The 21005-nt window shown below is 46.3% G+C and overlaps 8 protein-coding genes across 8 annotated transcripts; 5 read left to right on the plus strand and 3 right to left on the minus strand.

The window, feature by feature from the left end:
• The first annotated feature begins 313 nt into the window (after window positions 1-313).
• BGW36DRAFT_134419 (uncharacterized protein) lies at window positions 314-1592 on the plus strand. The gene is made up of 2 exons (XM_046209382.1): window positions 314-922; window positions 983-1592. Exons 1-2 carry the CDS (start codon window positions 479-481, stop codon window positions 1454-1456), a joined length of 918 nt encoding a protein of 305 aa, XP_046074391.1. The 5' UTR covers window positions 314-478; the 3' UTR covers window positions 1457-1592.
• A 135-nt stretch (window positions 1593-1727) lies between these two features.
• BGW36DRAFT_395734 (uncharacterized protein) lies at window positions 1728-3265 on the minus strand (the record flags this gene model as incomplete). The annotated part of the gene is made up of 4 exons (XM_046218077.1): window positions 1728-2570; window positions 2621-2784; window positions 2836-3178; window positions 3233-3265. The coding sequence occupies 4 exons, from the start codon at window positions 3263-3265 to the stop codon at window positions 1728-1730; spliced, it is 1383 nt and encodes a 460-aa protein (XP_046074392.1).
• Window positions 3266-3465: 200 nt separating this feature from the next.
• BGW36DRAFT_425502 (fungal-specific transcription factor domain-containing protein) lies at window positions 3466-5634 on the plus strand (the record flags this gene model as incomplete). Its single annotated transcript, XM_046220123.1, has 6 exons — window positions 3466-3520; window positions 3579-3714; window positions 3767-3978; window positions 4031-4438; window positions 4487-4577; window positions 4629-5634. The coding sequence occupies 6 exons, from the start codon at window positions 3466-3468 to the stop codon at window positions 5632-5634; spliced, it is 1908 nt and encodes a 635-aa protein (XP_046074393.1).
• A 979-nt stretch (window positions 5635-6613) lies between these two features.
• On the plus strand, window positions 6614-7851 carry BGW36DRAFT_374780 (uncharacterized protein). The gene has a single exon (XM_046215700.1). The coding sequence runs from the start codon at window positions 6623-6625 to the stop codon at window positions 7478-7480; it is 858 nt and encodes a 285-aa protein (XP_046074394.1). The 5' UTR covers window positions 6614-6622; the 3' UTR covers window positions 7481-7851.
• Window positions 7852-8526: 675 nt separating this feature from the next.
• On the minus strand, window positions 8527-11828 carry BGW36DRAFT_134483 (putative small nucleolar ribonucleoprotein complex subunit Dip2). The gene is made up of 3 exons (XM_046209383.1): window positions 11768-11828; window positions 11457-11711; window positions 8527-11400 (listed from the first exon to the last, which is right to left on the minus strand). The coding sequence occupies exons 1-3, from the start codon at window positions 11782-11784 to the stop codon at window positions 8799-8801; spliced, it is 2874 nt and encodes a 957-aa protein (XP_046074395.1). The 5' UTR covers window positions 11785-11828; the 3' UTR covers window positions 8527-8798.
• A 248-nt stretch (window positions 11829-12076) lies between these two features.
• On the plus strand, window positions 12077-13317 carry BGW36DRAFT_425505 (putative ARP2/3 complex 34 kDa subunit; the record flags this gene model as incomplete). Its single annotated transcript, XM_046220124.1, has 6 exons — window positions 12077-12138; window positions 12207-12735; window positions 12789-12930; window positions 12980-13080; window positions 13130-13178; window positions 13238-13317. The coding sequence occupies 6 exons, from the start codon at window positions 12077-12079 to the stop codon at window positions 13315-13317; spliced, it is 963 nt and encodes a 320-aa protein (XP_046074396.1).
• Window positions 13318-14233: 916 nt separating this feature from the next.
• On the minus strand, window positions 14234-15472 carry BGW36DRAFT_357344 (salicylate hydroxylase; the record flags this gene model as incomplete). Its single annotated transcript, XM_046213864.1, has 1 exon — window positions 14234-15472. The coding sequence occupies one exon, from the start codon at window positions 15470-15472 to the stop codon at window positions 14234-14236; it is 1239 nt and encodes a 412-aa protein (XP_046074397.1).
• A 1224-nt stretch (window positions 15473-16696) lies between these two features.
• On the plus strand, window positions 16697-18919 carry BGW36DRAFT_374788 (uncharacterized protein). The gene is made up of 2 exons (XM_046215701.1): window positions 16697-16791; window positions 16857-18919. The coding sequence occupies exons 1-2, from the start codon at window positions 16782-16784 to the stop codon at window positions 18737-18739; spliced, it is 1893 nt and encodes a 630-aa protein (XP_046074398.1). The 5' UTR covers window positions 16697-16781; the 3' UTR covers window positions 18740-18919.
• Window positions 18920-21005: the final 2086 nt, after the last annotated feature.

Below are 21005 nucleotides of genomic sequence, written 5' to 3' on the forward strand. Positions count from 1 at the left end.
TTTTATAATAATAGTAGTCATCTCTTTAATCATAGTTTAACCCTAAGACAGAGTATGCAAGGAGCCAGGAGCAATAGGGACGACGAGAGTCGCTTAAGAAAGTTAAACGGACGGCTATCCTTGAGGTGTGTAGTATTGAAAGAATAAATAATTAGTTATTATTCAATGAAACAAAAAGTAGTGCACTTATCACATATCACATAATTGTCTCTATGTAGGTTGTCTGTTTCGGGTATAGGGCACTTCTCCAGACTGTTACAGAATCCGAGTTACAATAACGCACAAGTAACTTTGAACTAAGACATGTGGAGGCGATCCTCTCATAAGTAAATGCGCTGCGTGTCCTCGTGATGACCAGCATACGATACCCCCATGAAGCGATGATGAGAGCTGTTTGAGAGTCGATCCCTGATTCTCAACATAGAAGAGGAACAAAACAACCAGCCAAAGAAGTGAGGAAAGAAGAAAAGACAACAAAATGCGCCCACTCCTCAGCCTCTTTGGCGCTGATCCTTCACTTGATCACCAGCATCCCTTCGAAACCTCATGGTGCCTACCACCCCTCGTGCTCGCTGGATACCGCGCCATTGTCGCCATCTACATCTTCTTCTGCATCTTCTTCATCTTCGGCTGGTATGCTACCCATGACGAGGACGCCACGATCGGCCAGTCCTTTAGCTACTTCACATGGCTGAACTTCTGGGGCATGGGCTTCTACTTCCTCGTCGCATCGATCCATACCTTTGTCTACGCGGCGATAGGGCGATCTGCGATCTTCAATAAACTGCCGCGAGCCTTCATTGGCCTTCACAGCCTGTTCTATACCTGCGTCACAACGTTTCCGTTCCTGGTTGTGATTATCTTCTGGGCGATTCTGTATTCGGGAAGTTGGTATACGTATTGGTTTGGTGCTTGGAGTAATGTATGTGTATTCACTTCTTCGCCCGCTAAAACGATAATCGCTAATCTAGAGTCTGATCAGATCTCTCAACACGGCCTAATCGGCTTTTATGCGCTCCTCGAAGTCTTCCTCACCACCACCCCACCCCACCCACTTCTCCACCTGGCCTTCCTCATCCTACTACTTCTCCTGTACCTCGCTCTCGCCTACCTGACTCACAAGACCGAGGGCTTCTATACATACAGCTTCCTGGACCCCGGCAACCGCGGTCAGCACAGCGGCAAAGTGGCCGGCTACGCCTTTGCGATTCTGGCTGCTATCATCGTTATCTTCGCTGTGACTTGGTTCCTGATCTGGTCACGACGGAAGCTGACGGGTGGGCGGATCAAGAGGGCGAGGAAGGATCGGGAGCTGGTGTATTCGAATCAGCGGGGGCGTTTGGGTCGTCGCAGGGGTATGAGAAGTGATCCTGTGAAGCGGTTTAGTCTAGATAGGGTTATTTATTTTCAATTCTTGGGTTTGTTTAGAAAATTCTGTGGAGGATTTGGTTTCTGATGTACGCGATGCTTGTTCTTCATGTGTTAATATTTGCTTTTCCCTACCTGACTGGAACTGTGAACCCTAATGATCATTGATACCCTGCAATTACATATGTACATCAATTGATTTATAGTCATGCCTGTGTCGGACTTTAAAATAACCATAACTCATTCTAATAATTCATCATTGATATCACCATTATTCCGAATTACATATACCAGAGAGAGCAAATAGAGCAGAGTATTACCAAAGCGGAGAATCGGTTACACAGATACTGGAGAACTACCTACACCCTCTCCCACCCAGTCTCGCTGCTCGCTCCACTATCCGACGTGCTAAGAGCATGCCCATTGCCCAACATCAACCCAACGATACTGGCCGGAATCCAGTATCCAATGATTCCATACGAGCGCGATCCCCGTCCCACAAACACGACAGCCTTTCTGCGCTTCTTCTTTCCGAAAATAGACTTTTGCGGAGGCGTGAGACTGTCGAAGACGGCGTGGTACAACGCGCGGCCTGGCGAGCCACGGATTGCGCTGGGTCCATTGGATGCTACAGGTCGCTGCTCGATGCTGGACATGTATGATGGCCCGTATAGCGCCCGTTGCTGCGGGCTCCATGCGAGGATTTCGGTGCCGGTGACTTGGGAAACGCGGTACTGCGAGCCGAGGTCGAGATTGCCGAGTCGCATTTCGACTACGTCGGTGTTACATGGTGTGCCGTTAGAAAACTGTAGCAGGCGAAGTTCCTGTCGTAATGAGGTTGCGAATCCGGAGAGAGCGCGGGTGACGGCGACTTCGGGGCCAGCGTAAGGAGCTGAGAGGGAGGAAGAGATGGAGGGGTAGAGAAAGAGGATTGCATTGCTATGGTTTCGGTGTGTGAGGAGAGGCATGAACATCTGAGTGATTAGTATTGGTGAGAGGAGTCGTGTGTTGACGGTATCTGCCCAGCTTGATGCGGGGATTGTCGGTACTGGGCCGGTGGGATAGTTTAGAGAAGGTAGTATAATTAAGCCACTTAGGTGGCAGGTATGCGGCTGGATACCAGGCGCGGGGGATTGCGGTTGTGATATGAGGGAATAGATGCCATGAAGTGCTGGATGTATTCCGGACGGTGTGGTGGGGGTCTTGTTTAGTTAGTGATAATGATCATAGATCTAGCATGACGCGTACTCACTGTTGTCAAGTCGAGATGCAAAGCTCGGATATCCGATCGATTTTGCGTCTGAATGATATGCTCTTCTTCCACTGTTTGAACAACGACATAAACAATAAACCCACGGCGCTCCAGATCCTCTGCAATTGCTCTCGTCATAGGCTCATGAGGAGATCCGGCGATGACTGAATTAACTTAGTACCACAGCCTATGACTAAAACCACATCAACACATACCGACAATTTCCTTTCGAGCCCCATTTCCGGCCCTTCTAGCCCTTCGCTTCTTTTGATCAAACGCGCGACTACCCAGTAACAAAACTCCACCGGTCCCGAAAAATGCCACTATCGCGGCAGTCCATGCCCTATTGCGCAAAATCCAGTCGTAGACTCGCTCCGGGACTGAGCGCGGTTTCGGGGGGTGCAATAATCGAGCATCGCGAGCACTGCCGTATACTATAGAGGGAAAATAGACTGTTAATGTGTCTTTGACCACAGTGGCAGCGTAGTCCACGTGGCGATCGATGGCTTCTGCCACCTCCGTCGAGTATCGCTTTACGTCATGCGGGATGGACGACAGCTGGAAAAGACATGTCAGAGCCTGCGCGTTGTATCAGATATTGGTATTACTCACGAAATCTAGAAAAAATTGGTCATCGCTCGTCATTTCGAGATCAGTATAATAAAAGCACTCATGGAATGATGGGAACTGGCGATGAGCAGAGGCAGAAATAATCTACTCGGCGATAGCTCGATATCACCGGCTAGTCACATGACAACTACGCCGCCACAGTCTCGATCTCCACCGCCCGATAACGACCAGTTTTGTGAAGTCAGGTCATAAAGATTTTTAAACAATACATCGCAATGCCTACAAAAAGAGAGACTGGGAAGGCTGTCACTTCCTGTACGGAATGCCAGCGTCGGAAACAAAAGGCATAGCATCCGTTATTGCCCTGCTGATGATAGCAAGCTAACAGGAGATCTACAGTGTAGCCGCGAGTGGCCATGCAATCACTGCCAATCAAGAAATATACCTCACCTTTGTCAGTTCATTACCGGAAAGCCCGATAGGAACCCTCACAAAATAAGCAAACCCTCATCTAGCAATAAAAGGTACGTTAAACAGGTCATGTCACCCCTAGTTCCGCAAACTGAATGCGTACAGAACCTCGTCGGGTATCCGGAAAGAGAGCTGCCCCAAAACTGCTCCAATCAGCTCAGATGTTTCCGAGAACTCTGAAGATGAGGGGTTTCGCGCTATGGGATATATGCCTGATGAGGGAAGTTTTACCAAACTTTTCCCTGATGCTGATGGTGACTTCGTAACATCAGATACCGAGGCAATCCTGAGCTCTATGCCCCCAAAACCTTACATGGGTAAGATAAGAGCCTATCTTTAGTAGACATTGATTTTGTTAACTGGAAACAGAATCTCTCGTCCGGTATTATCTGAATGAGCTCAACTACCAATATTATATTCTCTATCCCCCGCAGTTTTTGCAGGAATACACGGCTTGGTGGGCGAAAAGAGCCAATGGACAGAAGCTAGGTGCTGCCTTTACCTGCCTTCTGCTTAGGGTCTGCGCTTGTGCGACCCAATCTGTTGGCGGAGAGCTACGCCAGAAGCTTGAGCTTGAGTTAGGAGAGAAAACACAAAATCTCTCGCAGCGATATCATGAAGCCGCTCAACAACTTAGCTCAAAAATACCATCGAGAAAAGGGGGCCTAAGCCATGTTCAGCAGTTGCTATTGACTGCCGCCTGGTTCAAGACTGAAGCATTGTTTGCAGACTCCTGGCAAGCTTTGGGACCTGCGATACATAAAGCCCAGGAATTAGGTAAATAAATTCGAATCTGTTATATTTCTTTGCCTAATGTACTTCTAGGTATGCATAAAGATGCACTGAACAGGTGTTTTGCCGACTTTGAATGTGAGATGAGGAGGAGAGTATGGTGTATTCTTTATATATGGGACTGGTATGAACGAGAGCCTTGTCTTTTGGATTTCAACGATTGACACGGGAATAGGCAAATGTCGTCGTCTCTCTCTCGACCGCTCATAATCAGCGATTTAAGCTTTGAAATGCCGACCGAAAAACTAGAAAACGATTCCGAAAACAATGACAATCTCCCATCTCCGATTACACATATCATTCTCCAATGCCAATTAATTCAAAACTTGTCCAAGATAAGAGGACTTACGATGGATGATGTTCCTGATCTTCAAGTATACACTGCACTGCAGGCTATTAATGACTGGTTTGAATTTCTTCCATCAGTCTACCACCTCTCAGATCCGGATACACGATGGGATGAAGCGCATCACTACGTCTTATTGCAGCGTCTCCAGCTTCATACTATAGGGAACATGCTACTGTTTCAGTTGTTGAAGCCTTTTCTTTCCGGATCACACCAAAACGGAAAATACAGTGTCGATGATTCTTTAACAGAGGCAGGGGTTGATTGCGCATTGAAACTGGTTGATATATCGCATCGATTCTACGACCTTTCATATCCCATCTATTCAAAATTTCACGTTGTCATATTCGTCATGTTTGACACAATCGCTGCTCTTTGTTCCGCCATTACCCACGACACCGACTGCGAGCTGTACCGGAGACAGGAGGCGATTAAAAGTATTTATCTGATTTTGAGTTTGTTGGATCAAGTTAAACACTTTTCTAAAACCGCAGCGGTGTGCCATAGAACTCTGTCTAGGCTTGTGATTAAACTTCCTTTGTCATCACAAGAGAGACTGTCAGATGTCACTCAATCTTCTCCAAGTTTTGGTGGGAATCTTGGGTCTTCAGAGCAATCTCTCGACGAGATATCTGCTAGTAACAGTTTCACATTAAGTGATACCCCTGAAAACCCGTTCCCAGAAGGATTGAAAACCCCTGCATTATTTGACCTTCCCGATATTTCGTTTGAGAATGGGCATTTTCCTACTATAGGTGACCTTTCTGTTATGGACCTGGGAGGGATCGGGTGGGAAAATATTGGGTTGGAGATGCCTTTAGGGTTTGTTCCATGAATTATCTGAGATGATTGTCAAATTAGAAATTTACGATAAACAACTTCGCTGCATGTAATATAATAAATATCCATACTATTTACCTGCTTGACTGATCGTTTGGGACCAATATGCCCTTTTTGGGAGTGCCACGTGACTTCGTGTCGGGTTTCGCGGTCTTTCGCCACCTGAAAGTTGTAGGTCTTCCCATCAATTTTTCTAACAAACATCCAAAAGTTGTTTCACTAGCTTCTCGTCAATTTTTTTGCCTCTTCCTTTTTCATTTTGGTTGGAATTCTAATATCCAATCTGTGCCTTCTGATTCAGGGGCGACGTGTCGTCGGTGCCTGCGTGTTGTGCCTGCCTGTATTGGAGCTTATTCAGATTACAAAGCTCCTTCTGGATCCATCCACAACACAGGTCTTTGCACAACAAAGCAGGCATACCTTTCAATTCGCTCATCTAAAACCAAATCTGCAAACAATCACAATTCTCGCATGATTTATATTTCTAAATAAAACAAACAAAATGCACGAAATCGACCCGCTGATCCTTGAGTATCAACATGAAAAGCAGCGACCTAGAGAATCAGAAGCTCTTCTCATTCTGCGCAAGGTGGCTTCGCTAGTTAAGCCGATTATGCGACAACGTAGCTGGAAGGTTGGAACTTTAACCGAGTTTTATCCGCGACAGAGAAATCTGCTTGGTCTTAATGTAAACGCCGGCCAAAAGATCTGTTTGAGGCTGCGGTATCCTAGTGATGAACGCCAGTTTTTGCCCCTTGAGCAAGTCGTTGATACTATGTTGCATGAGTATGTTGTATACTTGATATGTTACAGACAAATATTCTGATTGAAAGGATAGGTTATGTCATATTGTTCATGGGCCTCATAATCGAGAGTTTCACGCTCTCTGGAAACAGCTTCGCGACGAGCATGATGAACTTGCCATCAAGGGATATACTGGAGAAGGATTCCTTTCAGAAGGACAGCGTCTCGGTGGTCGCAAGATGCCTATCGACGAAGCCCGCCGACTCGCTCGCACAGCTGCTGAACGGCGGAGAACATTGTCCGCCGGCTCTGGACAGAAGCTTGGGGGAACACCACTCCTGAAGGGGACGGATGTGCGGAGAGTCATCGCTGATGCCGCTCAACGACGCATTGATGTTACAAAAGGATGCGCTTCTGGCTCCAGCGAAAGCGATGAGCTTGTGGAAGAGGCTTCTCGGAACGGCTTCCGAACCAAGGCTGAAGAGGACGATGCAAATGAGCGGGCAATAATGGAGGCCTACATTGAGATGATTCAGGAGGATGAACGTACGAAATGGGGCTCGTTATATGTCCCTCCTAGTCAACAGAATCCCGCTGGACCGCGAGGAACTGTTTATCCAAATGCCGCACCTCCTGTCCCAGTGCATTCGAGGCCCCGCAGGCAGCTGGTTTCTACCACGAGAACTCTATCCGAATCTGAACCTAATTCTGGAGCGAAGAGCAGTGATATTATAGACGATATACCATGGTCATGTTCAGTTTGTACACTCGAGAACCCTCCTACTTATCTATGCTGCGACGCATGCAGCAGTGAACGACCTACACCCTCGTCCCTGACAGCCCAGTCTCGACTCGTGACGAAGCCTACCACAAGTCACACGAGGAGGGATTTATCGAAATCTCGCAGCCAGTCATCTTCTGATGTCTCCAGTAGTCGAGTTCTCTCTCTTAAGAAGAATGCCTTGGAAACTGTCGCTGCATTGGAACAAAGCAGGTCAAAGCGGCCTCTTGGCTGGCTGTGCCATGTATGCGGTGCATTTATGGAAACTGAGTGGTGGACATGTTCAGCCTGTGGGACAATGAAAGCTAATTCATGATTTGACTGTCTTAATTATCTGTTTTGGAGGAATTACGAATACTTAAACTTATACCCTGAGCGATGGTGTTAGGGATTTCAAGATCTGCCACGCATTACATATGTACCATGAAATGTATGAAAATGACGATTTGCTTCTATACTTGAGTTAAGAACATCTCTGGTCTTCTGAAATTCTTGTTCTGTATTTATCAATAATGTACATGCCTATGTATATCCCACGTGACTTGATAGAGTGCCGATATTGCCTGTGCGGCTACCCTATGTTGTTAATTCTGAGCGCCTGAGACTTCCTCATCCGTCACATGACCTATCTATTCCTGGAGTTAACTCATAATAGGAGTACATATGATGAGAAGATCAGTTACAAGCATAATTGGTGCTCTGGAGGAACGAATTAGTGCTGTGCTGATTCATATTGTTCCACGCCTCGTCGTTCCTACAGACCGAGCTCTCTAAACACTCTAAAAACGCTCGCGGAACAGATGATTTACAACTAGGTTGTCTTGACAGGCAGATTTTACGGTAGAAGCCAACTATAAAAACGGAGATGATATAAACATACAATCACCTAGGTATCTAACTATATTAGTAATAGCGTGATATTATATAAGCAGCGCCTAACTCCCGCAGCTTGAAAATTCTCTTGTCTCAAAGCAGACACCATTCGTCGAAAGCAAGTGACCACACACACCAACAACTTGATGGACCGACTAACCAACTTGACAGCTTGAATACTAAAATCTTCATAACTACGGCATAACCAAAGCAACATTATTTTCTGCTTACAACAACAGGTAAACCATCCACCTAACCCATTCCATTTCGTTCATCCCATCTCCACCTACACACACAATTGATATGATGAGAAAAATTTCGAACCACAAAATTAATAGGAAGAGCCGGAAGAGGTATGGCACAAGAAACACTCTAAAAAAATTAAAAGAGTGGTGTGCCGTCGGTGCTTAGAATTGGTTCTACTGAAGAAGATTTGCGTGCTGTGATGTTTTGGTTATTGACGTTTGAGTCTGGTCTTGATGAAGGTTATACTAACTTCAGGGGAATATAGGGTCAATCACGATTTTTCGAATTGATATGATGGGATAATAACGGAGGAATGGTTATGGATGGCATGGATAGAGGTACCGTTGGAGATACCGATTTTATATTCGTTTTAAAGACATTGGATTTTGTGTAATTGCACGTAGTGCCATGACTAGAGTACACGAGTTTTATAGTAGGATATCTATACTTTTATTCATAAACCATCCAAAAAAACAAACACTCACCGCGCCAGAAATGCTTTTACAAAACCAAAACTAAGCAATGTTGACATATGTTCTCTTAATACCCGATGAAGTCTTCGAAATTTGCTGTTCCTCCCATGTATCCACGTCGACGTAACTTTTGCTTCCTTGTTCACGCACCTGCAACCCTATAAAGTGCAGGGCAGCGAGATTGAAACCCATCTCATCCTTTTGCTTCGCTAGCACCTCTCGCAGCGTCGACCGGATTCGGTTCAGCATCGGCCGCATCATCTTACTCGAGACAATCTGGCGATGATGAGTCTTCAACATGAAGAAAAGCACTCGACATGTCAACGGGACTTCCCACTGTCGACTCGCCCAGATCTCAAGGAAAGTGAACAGGGGTACAAGTTTCGAAAACGGCAAGACGAGAAGCGCATCTTGCAGGGAAGCAGCGGGGATGCTCTGTACGATATTGAGAAGATGTCGCTCGGCTGAGACATTGCCGAGAGCCATATAGATCGCATTTCTCTGCGGGGGCGCCGCGTTGGGGTTTTTAGCTTTGATGGCTCTCCATTGACGCATGGTTTCTAGGTCTTCCATGCCAAGGTCGAGAGCCTCGATGATTCTTTCACCAGCCATGAGAGTGATGACGGTTTGTTTGCCGGCGTCAACTGCCTCGGGTTTCTCGTCTTCGTTCTCCTCATCTTCGAGAGAGGTGGTGAGTGTGTTTTCGTACAGTTCTTCGAGTTCCTTTTCGCGTTCTTCCTCAAGGAATAAAGGCTCATCGGTCTGCTGCCATATGCGGATGCTCTTGTCATGGCTAGCACTAATGAGGAACTCGCCCGAATGCCCCATGACAAGAGCCCAGATCTCGCCGTAATGGCCTTCTAGTTTTTGAATCTGCTCGAATTTATCGCCATCCCAGTATTTGATTACCCGGTCTTTGCTGGCGCTGAAGAAGTTGTGGCCATTTCCCTCGTTGTTGTTAGGTACAAAGGCTACCGACATGATGCTGTCTTGATGTGCAAAAAAAGCCCTATGGCAGTCTCCAAAATCCAAACCCCAGAGTCGAACGTTCTTATCGGCAGAGCAAGTGACGATCAGCTTGCTATCGTAGGATATGTCCATGTTCAGAACGGGCAATTTGTGACCATAGAGGTTTAGGAAGAGCTTTAGAGTATCGACAAAGAAGACTTTAACGGTGTTATCAAGCAACGCGACTGCAAGAAGTCGGGAATCGGGAGAAAACCGAACGCTAAGGATATCATCTGACACCTTTAATGTTCGAGTATGCACAAGCTTCAGCTTAGGAGTGGTACGTTTTGTCCCAGGGATCTCCTCTTGAACGACTTGGAAGTTCCAGAATTTCGCCGTTTTGTCAGCACTCCCAGTCACCATGGATTTGCCGTCTGGATGGACTTGTAGAGTCCACACGGGTCCATCATGGGCCTTGACTGTATCGAGTAGTGTTGAGGATGCAATGTCAAACACTTCTAGGTCGCCATTTTTATTTCCAACCACCACGATCTTGTCGCCTGGTAGGAAAGAGGAGCATAACGAGTAGCCACAGTCCAGCGTCCTGAGACAACTTGATGTCCGTACATTCCAAATTTTCAGGGTGCCGTTGGATGCTGAAGCTAGCATTCTATCGTCTGAACTAAGAGCGAGGGAGCGTATGTCGGTTCGGTGGCCAGGTAAATCCACCGATAGAACCCGGCTGTACTCTGTTTCCTCACTATCTTTGGCCCGTTTTTCCCCAGCCGCCACAACACTATATGTCTCAAGTTCATTATTTGTGGCCGCAGTAAGAATCTGTAAATTACCAGTGGACTTGGTGGTCATCCAAGCAAAAGACTTCAACTTGCCACCTGTTCTAACAATCACATGCGGAACAAAGACTTCGGAGATAGGTGGCGGTAAATTGTCATCGTTCTTGTCCTTTTCTTCTGGGATTTCTTCGTTTGAAGCTTCCTTCTCCTTCCTCCTTTTCCGCTTTCTAGCAAGACTCTTCTGTACTTCTGTTGACGAACGAATCCGCCAAATCTCGACAGCTTTTTCTGACCCATGGATACCGATGTAATCTGCTCGTGGATGAAATATAATCCCAGTGGTTCGATCTTTACCCTGTCGATATAGAGTACCCTGTTCGGTCAAGATCTTTTTGTTCTCGTAGCCTTCCTTTTCCTTGGCCACTTCCATCATTGTTTCTTGGTTAATAGACCAAACTTTTAATTCGCCGTCGTTTCCGCCAGTTATACAACCACTTTGGTCTGGCGACAACCCTAAACTCCAGCATTCACCGTTGCTTTGAGCGACATGTGTCTCAATACAGTGCTTGGAAGAAAGATCCCAAATCTTAATTAGAGCGTCCTTGCCGGTTGACAGCAAAAAGCCACCGACGGCAGTCTGGTCTGTCATTCCGTCGCTGGCCCCATCGCTTGATGACAGGAAATTCAGCGAGGTGATCTGATCCGTGTGCCCGCGTAATTTGTACAAGCCAACTTCAGAAATGAGGTCCCATACGATAATATCCGTGTCTTTCGCACCGCTTGCTAGCCGGACACCGGACTGATCAAAGGCGAGTTGTGTGATTGCGCTTTTGTGGCCGTTGAAAGAAATAATCACCGTGCCTATTCTGGAATCCCAAAGGCGAATGCTTCCGTCATCGTATCTGTTTGAAAGCGTGTCATTAGTAGCCGAAGATTGAAAATTCATTCCTAGACCTACCCAACCGCGAAGACATCCTCGTCCGCCTTGCTCTGCGTGATTGTAGTCACTTGGGCCTTGCAGTCGGCGTCTCGCCATTGGCCTAATAATTCCCCTTTCTTGATATCCCAGCAGAGAACCTCTTCATTGGCGCCGACAACCGCCCGCCCAGCGCCCGTACGCCGCTCAGTGCCGGAGATATCTTCGTCTCGAGTCCATACTGCGTTGGAGGAGGAGGAAGTGACGAGACCGAAAGTCTTGGAATGCTCGAATTTTCTGGAACAAGAGTTAGAGAATTTGCCCTAAAAAATAAATTTGGAATTTCCACTCACAAATATGACTTCACCATGGTCAAGAGCTAACGACGTAAATCTGGAGCTCTGGATCGGCCTCCGCAGCTTTTTTCTACTATCGATTGAATGGCTTTTTTTTCTGCTATCGATAATACTACGGGCGGCGACAGAGCGCTGTATAGCAAAGGCGGTGAGCGGACCAGTTACGTACTCAGCACTTGCGGGCGCATGACGAAGGACGTCCACTTCCAGGAACAACACAACAGTAAACCCAGGCATTGCCTTTCTGCTTTCTCTTCTACCCCGTGCGGAGAGTTGTTCCAGTGCCATGCGCACTGTCTCGCCATAATGCTTCTCCTCGACTACCACAATGTGCTCATCCAATCGCTTCTCATAGAGCGATTCTCTGGGTAATTAGCCCCGCTGAGATATCTCCATGTGTACTCTTCAGGCAACAAAGCTAACGCGAGTGTACCAGAGCCGCACCAGTATCAATAGACCAGATTGTGTCTGATTTTGACGGCGTGACATTCCATGTTTCCACCCCAGAATCAAAGACCAAAATCGTCATTTCCATCGCCCTCAAATGCTTCCGCGAACTCGTGCAGTATGGCGCCCAAGCAGTGCTGGAGCGGGAATATGGACCTTATATCGTTAACCCAGAGGCCGGGTATGACTTTTCGGTCCAGGTAGACTTGGAGGACCTGCCGGCGGATGAAGAAGGAAAAGAGGATTTGATAAGGCGCCTATCGTTGCTCAAGCGAAACGTTATGGCTGCACCCTTCGAGCGTGCTTTCGACGAATTTGCTAAGCTGTCGGAGGAGGCATCCAAATACACTACAGAGTCTGCTCCACAGGGCATCAAGGAGGGAGGAGAAGTTATGGCTGTTCACTACCGAGAGGAGGAAGCGATCTATATCAAGTCTAGCCATGACCGCGTGACGGTTATCTTCAGTACTATCTTCCGTGAAGAGACGGATCGTATTTTCGGCAAGGTTTTCTTACAGGTAAGCATAGCACAATTATTATAACAGTACAAGGCATTCGCTAATAATCGTAGGAATTTGTTGATGCTCGAAGACGTGTACAGACGTTGCAGAACGCCCCTCAAGTCCTGTTCCGAAACGATCCTCCTCTTGAATTGCAAGGAATTCCGGGTCTAAAGAACTCGGGAGACGGCAAATACAGCTATATTACCTTCGGTTGGTCTACCTTCGCGTATGTATCAGAACGAAGCAGCTGACGAATCAGTTCTTTTCCCTCGACACTTGACGCCTCAACGCCGCAACGACAGCATTTCTCACATCCAGACATTCCGAGACTACTTCCATTATCACATCAAGGCATCTAAAGTGAGTTTTTCTGTCTTTTAGAGTTGCTATTTGTTCTCATCGTCTATAGGCCTATATCCATACTCGTATGCGAAAGCGTACAGCAGACTTTCTCCAAGGTATTCCAGCCTATAATCCAGCGTACTCATATTATTAATGACTATTCTAACTTGTTTAGTCCTCAACCGTGCGAGACCGGAAAACGAGGAGCGCGAAAGGAAAACAGCCAGTGGAAGAACGTTCCGTGTCCAGGGATAATTCGTTCGAGTTTCTCATGCATTTTGGATCAGAGGTCTGTTGCTGGTGTCAATACGATGTATACATGTTTATCTGTGAGGTAGATGTTTCTGGAGGCTAGCTAAATGCAACGAAAATAATGCACGTTATCCACTAGAGCTGTGTAGGTCATAGTCAGATTTGTTGCAACAGGGATGTAGAGCCCTCGAACGAGTAAGGGAGTCCGCGACTCGGTATCTTTAGAGGAGAGGTACGATCAAGCAATGAATTAGGGGGGCGAGGGTCTTTATCCGGCTCCTTGACGCTGTTTGTGGATTCTCCACTCATGACAGACTCAGGCGCATCTGGTTCATGGTGTCTTAGTCGTTGAATGGCCTGCACAACCTTCAAGATTCCCTCATGATTAGTTCTCAAGTTAGAATCCATAAACGATGGCCCCGGATAGCTAAGTCGCTTTCCGGGCAGTCTCTGTGAGATCGTGTAATCAGAAAAATCAGATGGCCCTTAATATCAATAAAGAGGTTAAATGGAGGGGTTAGTTATGAAAAAGTTAATCGTACCGGGCTATATATTAATCTGAACTAAATGAAGAGTAGGGGGCGGGGTAGAGACAGCTGAAGCGACCCCAGCTGCATGGTGAAAGAGGCTGAAGACACGCTTGCATGTGCTATCTGGACCATGATTTGCTCCCTTCCACAACCCGCATGAGGCTGTGTAAATGCAGCGTATCTTTTTTGGTATTTTGATAGCAGATTTTCTATTGATATTGTGTAGGTATTAATTAGAGTTCTGTCAATTTATAATTTTTTATGCTTTCTGATATTATTGCTTGTATTCTAAAGCAGCACACACATTTGAAATTGACTTTACTAGTAAACATCAGTTAATGTCGACCATCAGATGAAAACATGGAGAACCAGTGAGATATCATGTTTTACTACCCCTGCTGCTGCTGCACAGCGCTTTGGAAAAGCCTGGCCAAATCATGGGCTGCATCATCGGATCCAAACATTTTTTCTAACAGAGTGTCCGTCTCATCGCCAGCTTGCTTCGCACGTTCGACTAGGGCGGTTTCAAACTCCTTCAATAGCGGATCCAACGTGCTTTGAAATGAGTCGGTATCATTTCCAGATGTCTCATATGCTTTGATGATGGTATGTGCTAACAGAAGCGAGTCATTCATGGCGAGGTTGACACCCTCTCCTGATGGCAACATCAAATGAGCCGCGTCGCCGACGAGGGTTACGCCGGTTTTGTGTTCCCAGGAGCTTCCATGGGGGAGTTTATAGAGCGCTCTGATGTCCAGACTCGCGCCCGGGTTGTCTATCGTCTCCTCGTCGCATGCGGTAGCCACCAGTTCCTTGATCGTGTTGCCGAAGGTGCCAAGAAGTGTGTCATCACTGAGCAGCTTGTCCTTGGCGTTTGTAGCTGGCTTACCAGCTAGGTCATAGGACGTGGCGAAGTTTTCGTCAGGGTGTGTGAGCCAGAGGTAAACCCTGGACGAGTCGATAGGTCCGCGCTGCGATATTATTACGTGCCTGTTTCCGAGCGAGCTGAAGGACCCAGGCCCGAGAATATTGGCTAGATGAGGGTACTTTTTGGTTATGTCTTTGATTGTGATGGTGATATTGAGCGTGCCGGAATATTGTGGCATCGTGTTGGTGAGTAGCTTTCGGACCTTAGACCACGCGCCGTCCGCGCCAATGACCAGGTCAAATGTGTACTTGCCATGAGTCCCAAAATCGAGCTCAGTTTCGGTGTCACTAGGAGTGGCTAACTTGGTTGCAGATAGTAGTCTATGGTGCCACTTGATACTCTCCGCTGGAATGTTGTCAAGAAGGAGTTTGGTTAGGTTGTGGCGGGAGATTTCTGGGCGTGCGCCATCAGCCGTATCCGTGGCGAGAATATTTCCATTCCTGTCAGCAACTATAAAAACCTCGGCGCATTCGCCAGTGAGTGGTATGAAGTGATCATACAAACCACACTCTTTGATGACCGCAAGCCCAGATTCTGCATGGAGATCAAGCATCCCAGATGGCTTAGCCAGCTCTTCCTCGGTAGGTTGCTCGCGTAGCTCAAAGATGGTGAATGGAATACCATGCTTGTAGAGCAAGACGCCCATTGTCAGTCCAGCAGGACCTCCGCCAACAATGGCAATTCTTGGATGAGATGGCATGGTTGAGGATTGCATGATTGATGCTGAAAGTATCTTTTGTGCCTGATGGACAAGTTGAGTGAAATGCTCTGACTGAATGTCCCTGTACGATTTGAGCAGATCCGCGTTTGCAAGTTATTCTTTGTGGGAGTTGACCGTTGGCTATTGCGTCTCACAATCGACAGGGAATCCCGATGTACTTATAATCACGGTGAAACCGTTTTCGGGGCGGTAACCTCCAAATGGTGAGGTTGAACCCGTAGGCATATGAGCCATTTTCGGGTTGTAGCTTTGATTCTTTGTCCGAGCATTTCAATTCCAGGATGAGCGGTGCCGTGTTTGGAGACCAGGCGCTGTGCTAGACGAGATTTCGGGTTATCAAGAACATTATCCGAGTACGAGTCGGGGCCCGAAGCGCTCAGTAGGAACGACAGGCAATCTTTCTAACCCAACTCGCAGCTACTCGTAAATCATATAGGCAAGAGAGCAAACGACGAAGAGCTGGTGTTGGTGTGAGTAGCAGCTCGGACGTCGTCGGGCCCGAGGAAGCCCACCAATCAGAAACGCTGATGCCATACCTCCTCTCTTCCACCAGGCGAGAGAAGACACGACATCGAGAACTCCTCATTAACATCAAAAATTATGGCCATCTAGTTAGCGGGTTAGCTTATTCGACATTTTATCACTCCTAACCTTGCTCTTCTGTATTATGAACGATGGCAACTACAGAATCGTATTCTTCAGGCATCCACGGCAGACCTACCTATTCCTGTATACGCTGTGCTAACCGCAAAGTCAAGTATGTTAGGTGCTGTTGTGTATACTGTTGCACTATTTTACTCGAGCGAATAGATATGTGTCGGGATCACCCCCAACTGATTTTTCATGAAATGGCATTCGGCTGCTCTTATATCAATTGATGATTGCTGACCTACTAGTAAAGATGCGATCGCAAGCTGCCATGTAGCGCCTGCGTTAGACATGACGCCCACTGCGTCTTCAATTCTTCTCAGACACCTCGAAACAGATCCAAACGCCTCAGCATCCAGACTCTAACTGGCCGACTCAGACATTATGAAGCATTACTCCAAGAGAAAGGCATTGATCCAAACAAGCCGAAACAGTCCGCGGACCCTGAATCAAGCCTTCGACCCAGCCGTATGGCGGCGGAGTCGCGTAATCCAACGTCCAACCAGCCTGAACCAAATCGATCCATGAACACAGCACAAGTGATACAGGGCCCGGGACACTTTAAGTTGGTCGACAAGTAAGCTCATTCGGATACTTCATACATATACGCTGATAGCTTTCTAGTTTACTGTGGACAAGAATGGTAGAAGAGGTAGGATACCAGAGCTGATTCGTATGACTTCATTAGAGAGTACCATGCGCTGATAGTGCAATTAGCTTCACGAGTCTCAAGATGTCTTAAGAGATTCCCCAAATGATAAAATTGACGCAGAAACATCCGATGATGACTTTACATTTGTCCTCAGCAATCAGCTTGCATCCAATAGTAAACCTCGCCATCCACCACTAGGAGACATATATCAGTTATGGCAAATTTTCATAGAGAACATTGATCCCCTAACAAAGGTCCTACACGTTCCTACAGTGCGGCCAGCAATCGAGAAAGCTGCTAGCAATATCGAGACTGTCCCTCGCAGCTTTGAAGCACTCATGTTTGCCATTTATAGCGCAGCTGTTATGTCTATGACGGATGAAGAATGTAAACAAAAATTGTGTGAATCCCGGAAGACCCTCCTGTTGCGATATACATCTACCACAAAGGCAGCATTGTCACGTGCCAAATTCATGGAAACCACTAGCCTTGTTGTTCTCCAAGCATTGATCATTCATCTCCTTGCAGTCCGAGATATTTACGAGCCCCGTGCCGTATGGTCTTTGACAGGCGTGGCTGTTCGCATCGCACAGAGCATGGGCCTTGACCGTGACGGAGTCCATCTAGGCCTTTCTCCATTCGAGACAGAGATGCGACGACGTATTTGGTGGCAGCTCAAGATGCATGACTTCCGGACCGGCGAGCTTTGTGGCATCGCTAAGTTTTATGATCTTCACACCAGTGTCGAGAGCACGAGATGGCCTACCAACATCAACGATGACCAACTATACCCAGGCATGGTTTCTCTCGCGACTGAGTCGAGCAAGCTGACAGATCTCGTCTTCGTTTCTCTAAAATGTGAACTCCTTAACTACGCTGCGAACCGCGCCGCCCGCCTTCGCCAGCAAGGAAAGGCTTCTAACCCATGGGACCCTCCTACGCCAGGAAGCGATACTGCCGACATAGATGAATCCTTTAAAGAAATTGAAGTACTCCTCGAAACAAAATATTTACGCTACTGCGATCCTTCGCAGCCTTTGCATCTCATGGCCATGCTAATGGCTCGGTGTTCCATAAACATCATCCGTTTCATGTCGCATCATCCACGAAGATGGGCTAACAGAGAGCAGATACCAGAATCTGAGAGTCAATTGGTCTGGGAAATCTGTATCAAACTTCTAGAGCAACATAATATGTTGCAGTCAAATCCTCAGCTGAAGCAATTCGCGTGGCATGCGCCATATTTCCAGCAATGGCACGCTATCATTCACGTACTTGATATCCTTCGAACTAATCCACTCAACACCGGCGCGGAAAAGATATGGAAATATATTGGCAATACATACGAGAACAATCCAGGTATGATATTTGACATGAGAAAGCCTATTCATGTAGCCGTAGGCAATCTCTGCTTGAAAGCATACGGCAACCGTGAAGGCGCACTGCAAAACGAGAATACGCTGCAAATACCACACTTCATCTTGCAACTACGTCAACAGCGCAATTCAACCAATACAAGGAGAGAAGAAAGATATGCAAAGGACAACCAACCCGAGGATCTAGTCAGCAGTACCCAGCCAAATCCCCCCAATGACAACCTGAGACTGAGGCCGACCTCGAACGACAGCGTCAACAATTCGAGCAATGCCATAGACTGTACTCATATTAAGCACAGTACAACATCACTGCCCCCGTGTTTTTCTCTTGTGGAAACCGCGGTTACCCCTGACATCGATCCATTATCATTCAATTTCGGATTTGATGACGGCCAAGTCGGCAATATAGACGATGTAAACACGCATCTGGATTTCATGCTAGATCAAGATTTCGGCATAGGGGATACTGCTACGCAATTTATTACCTGGGATCAGTGGGACTCCTGGCTTGCAGACTCTAACATGATACGTCCGCGCTCGTCATGGGAGACCTTTACGACTGACATCTAATCTAGCTTAAGGGGTTTATCTTCTATCGTTTCTAGAGCCTTGCAACAATTGCTTGCGATCATGTTGGCGAATGAGTTTAAAAAATTGATAAATAACCCCTAGATACCTAACTTGCTTGTAATTGCCGCTGTTACTAGATCATGTAGTCTTCTATATCAATTGATATAATTTTGATTATTACTAAAATAGAAATATGTAAACCCTAATCTATTTTATAAAGATAATGTTAAAGTTTACTCAATGAGCTGTTATAGGAGTATTCTAGGTTTAAGAAATTGCGTAGTCTAGAATCAGGTACTAATAGAAATACGTAGTATATTTAATTAAAATTGTAGATCGCGAGTCAATCGAATGCTGAGATGCTAGTTTTGGTTGTGTTCCTCAGAAGACTCAATCTGGAGAATCGAGGCTCCCCCCTTGCTGCACGAGGTGCATCATATTCAACTTCAATCAATACAATACCTAACCATTTCAAATCAAGGACGGGAATTTCACTGTTGCTGGTAAGAAGATGGACCCTTTCATCAAGACTTCCCTGTTCTTGCCACTAACAACTTCCAGCTTTTCCTCCCGAATAGGCGCTGGATGTCAAAGGGCAACACAATATGATTACGCTAATACAAGTAACATCGTTACTGTGTGTGGATTCGTGTACGGTATCCTACAATGTCAGAGTCCCGGAAATCCACTGATTTTCGGCCCCAGTTCGAGCTGGTCGATTCCCATATATACTTGCGCGACCGCTACAAAAGGCCTGATCAAAATAGTGACCTTTTAATTCAACGGTAGTGACGATCTCTCTGGTTTGATGGTCACCAGAATTCCGATAAACCCTATTCTGAGGGTTCCTTAACGCCGCTATGGGGTGTTGAGAATACGAATTAGTCAATGATCGATGTTGCCTCCTTCTGGGGCTTCGTTACGCTAGGTATTGCTAGCCACATATACATATCCACCGTACGGCAAGAAGATCCTAAATATCAAGATCCACCTGGAGGTAACTTCTATATATATGTGTTGGGAGGCGTCTATGGATCTACACCAATTGAACTTGACTATAGTGGTGCATCTAATTATGCGCTCATTCGTCAATAGAAACAATTAACACAAATATCAACAGGGACAGCCCGCATGATAAGTCTCATCTGGACGGATCTAGCGGCCAATTATGTTTTAGGAACTAGAAGCTTGATATCTTCTCCTGAACCATTATCGGCTGAAAATTCCAATGATGTTAGCAAAAAGGTAGGTGAAGCATAAGAGACAAGATCAAACGTCACCTTCCCCGTCACAGCATGTGTAAAAAAGAATAAGATATCAGATTCTTTATGGCATACCGGCCTTCTCCTACTTGGATTGACATCGGTTATTTTCGTCTGTGCCTCTTGGTCAGTTCTTCGAAGCTCTGAGCTAGGGAAAATGCGAACAATACTCGACCGAACCTCGATAGGACGAATCGTTGACTCCTCTGAGTTTGAACCCCCTGGTATTCTGATAAGCGTTATTACGTCAAAAAATGGGTCCATGCAAATGGCAAACTTCAAACTACCCTTAGCGAAAAACTGCACGATGAAGCCACCGACAAGAATGATGTGAGTCAAGAGATTTCGCTACTACGTCATACTAATTAGCGTAGCTATATCATATACTATTTGTCATTTAGTAATATTACTATAAATGGTATCTATTATAATTACATCGTAAAAATAGTTATCATAGTTCAAAAAATCATTATGTAATAGTATCAAAAGCAGTAATAGAGAAGTGTTAAGCTTATTATATAGTATTTCGGCCATTAAGTCCCCGGAACACCGGCAGGAGGCCGCTAGGGAGGCTTCCCCTTAGGGCCGATCTATGGGGGGAGGCTAGGGAAGGAGAGGGGTACCCAGCGGGGCCCCGCAAACCCCTCTATAAAGATTACCTAGCGCCTACTGAAACGACATCAGACCTTCATAGCTTAAAGCTGGGCAAGGTCGTGAAAATTGATTGAATAAATAAATAAATGTATAGTATTTCTATACATATATATCAATCGATAGCGTTGGTGATTTTTGACATTGTCGTATGCTTACTGGGTCTTACGATTTAATCGACCCTGTACCAATCTCATTAGAGATTTGAAGTTATAGGGAGTAGCCCAGGCTGTTTTACACCGGCATCCAGAGCAATACACTCTCTGACTATTCTTGGATTCACTTATGGCTAATTTTAGTCGGGATACCGTGTGACTGCAAATGTTGGGGATACCTTTACAAACTGCTTCATC

This window comes from Talaromyces proteolyticus (assembly GCF_021365285.1).
Source record: "Talaromyces proteolyticus strain PMI_201 chromosome Unknown BGW36scaffold_4, whole genome shotgun sequence".
Taxonomy (NCBI): Eukaryota; Fungi; Ascomycota; class Eurotiomycetes; order Eurotiales; family Trichocomaceae; genus Talaromyces; species Talaromyces proteolyticus.

Coding starts and splice junctions, on each gene's coding strand:
- BGW36DRAFT_134419 (XM_046209382.1), top strand. CDS start 479: ATGCGCCCACTCCTCAGCCTCTTTGGCGCTGATCCTTCACTTGATCAC. Junction 923..982: donor GGTTTGGTGCTTGGAGTAAT/GTATGTGTATTC, acceptor GAGTCTGATCAG/ATCTCTCAACACGGCCTAAT.
- BGW36DRAFT_374780 (XM_046215700.1), top strand. CDS start 6,623: ATGCCTATCGACGAAGCCCGCCGACTCGCTCGCACAGCTGCTGAACGG.
- BGW36DRAFT_134483 (XM_046209383.1), bottom strand. Junction 11,401..11,456: donor GAGGATGTCTTCGCGGTTGG/GTAGGTCTAGGA, acceptor GCTTTCAAACAG/ATACGATGACGGAAGCATTC.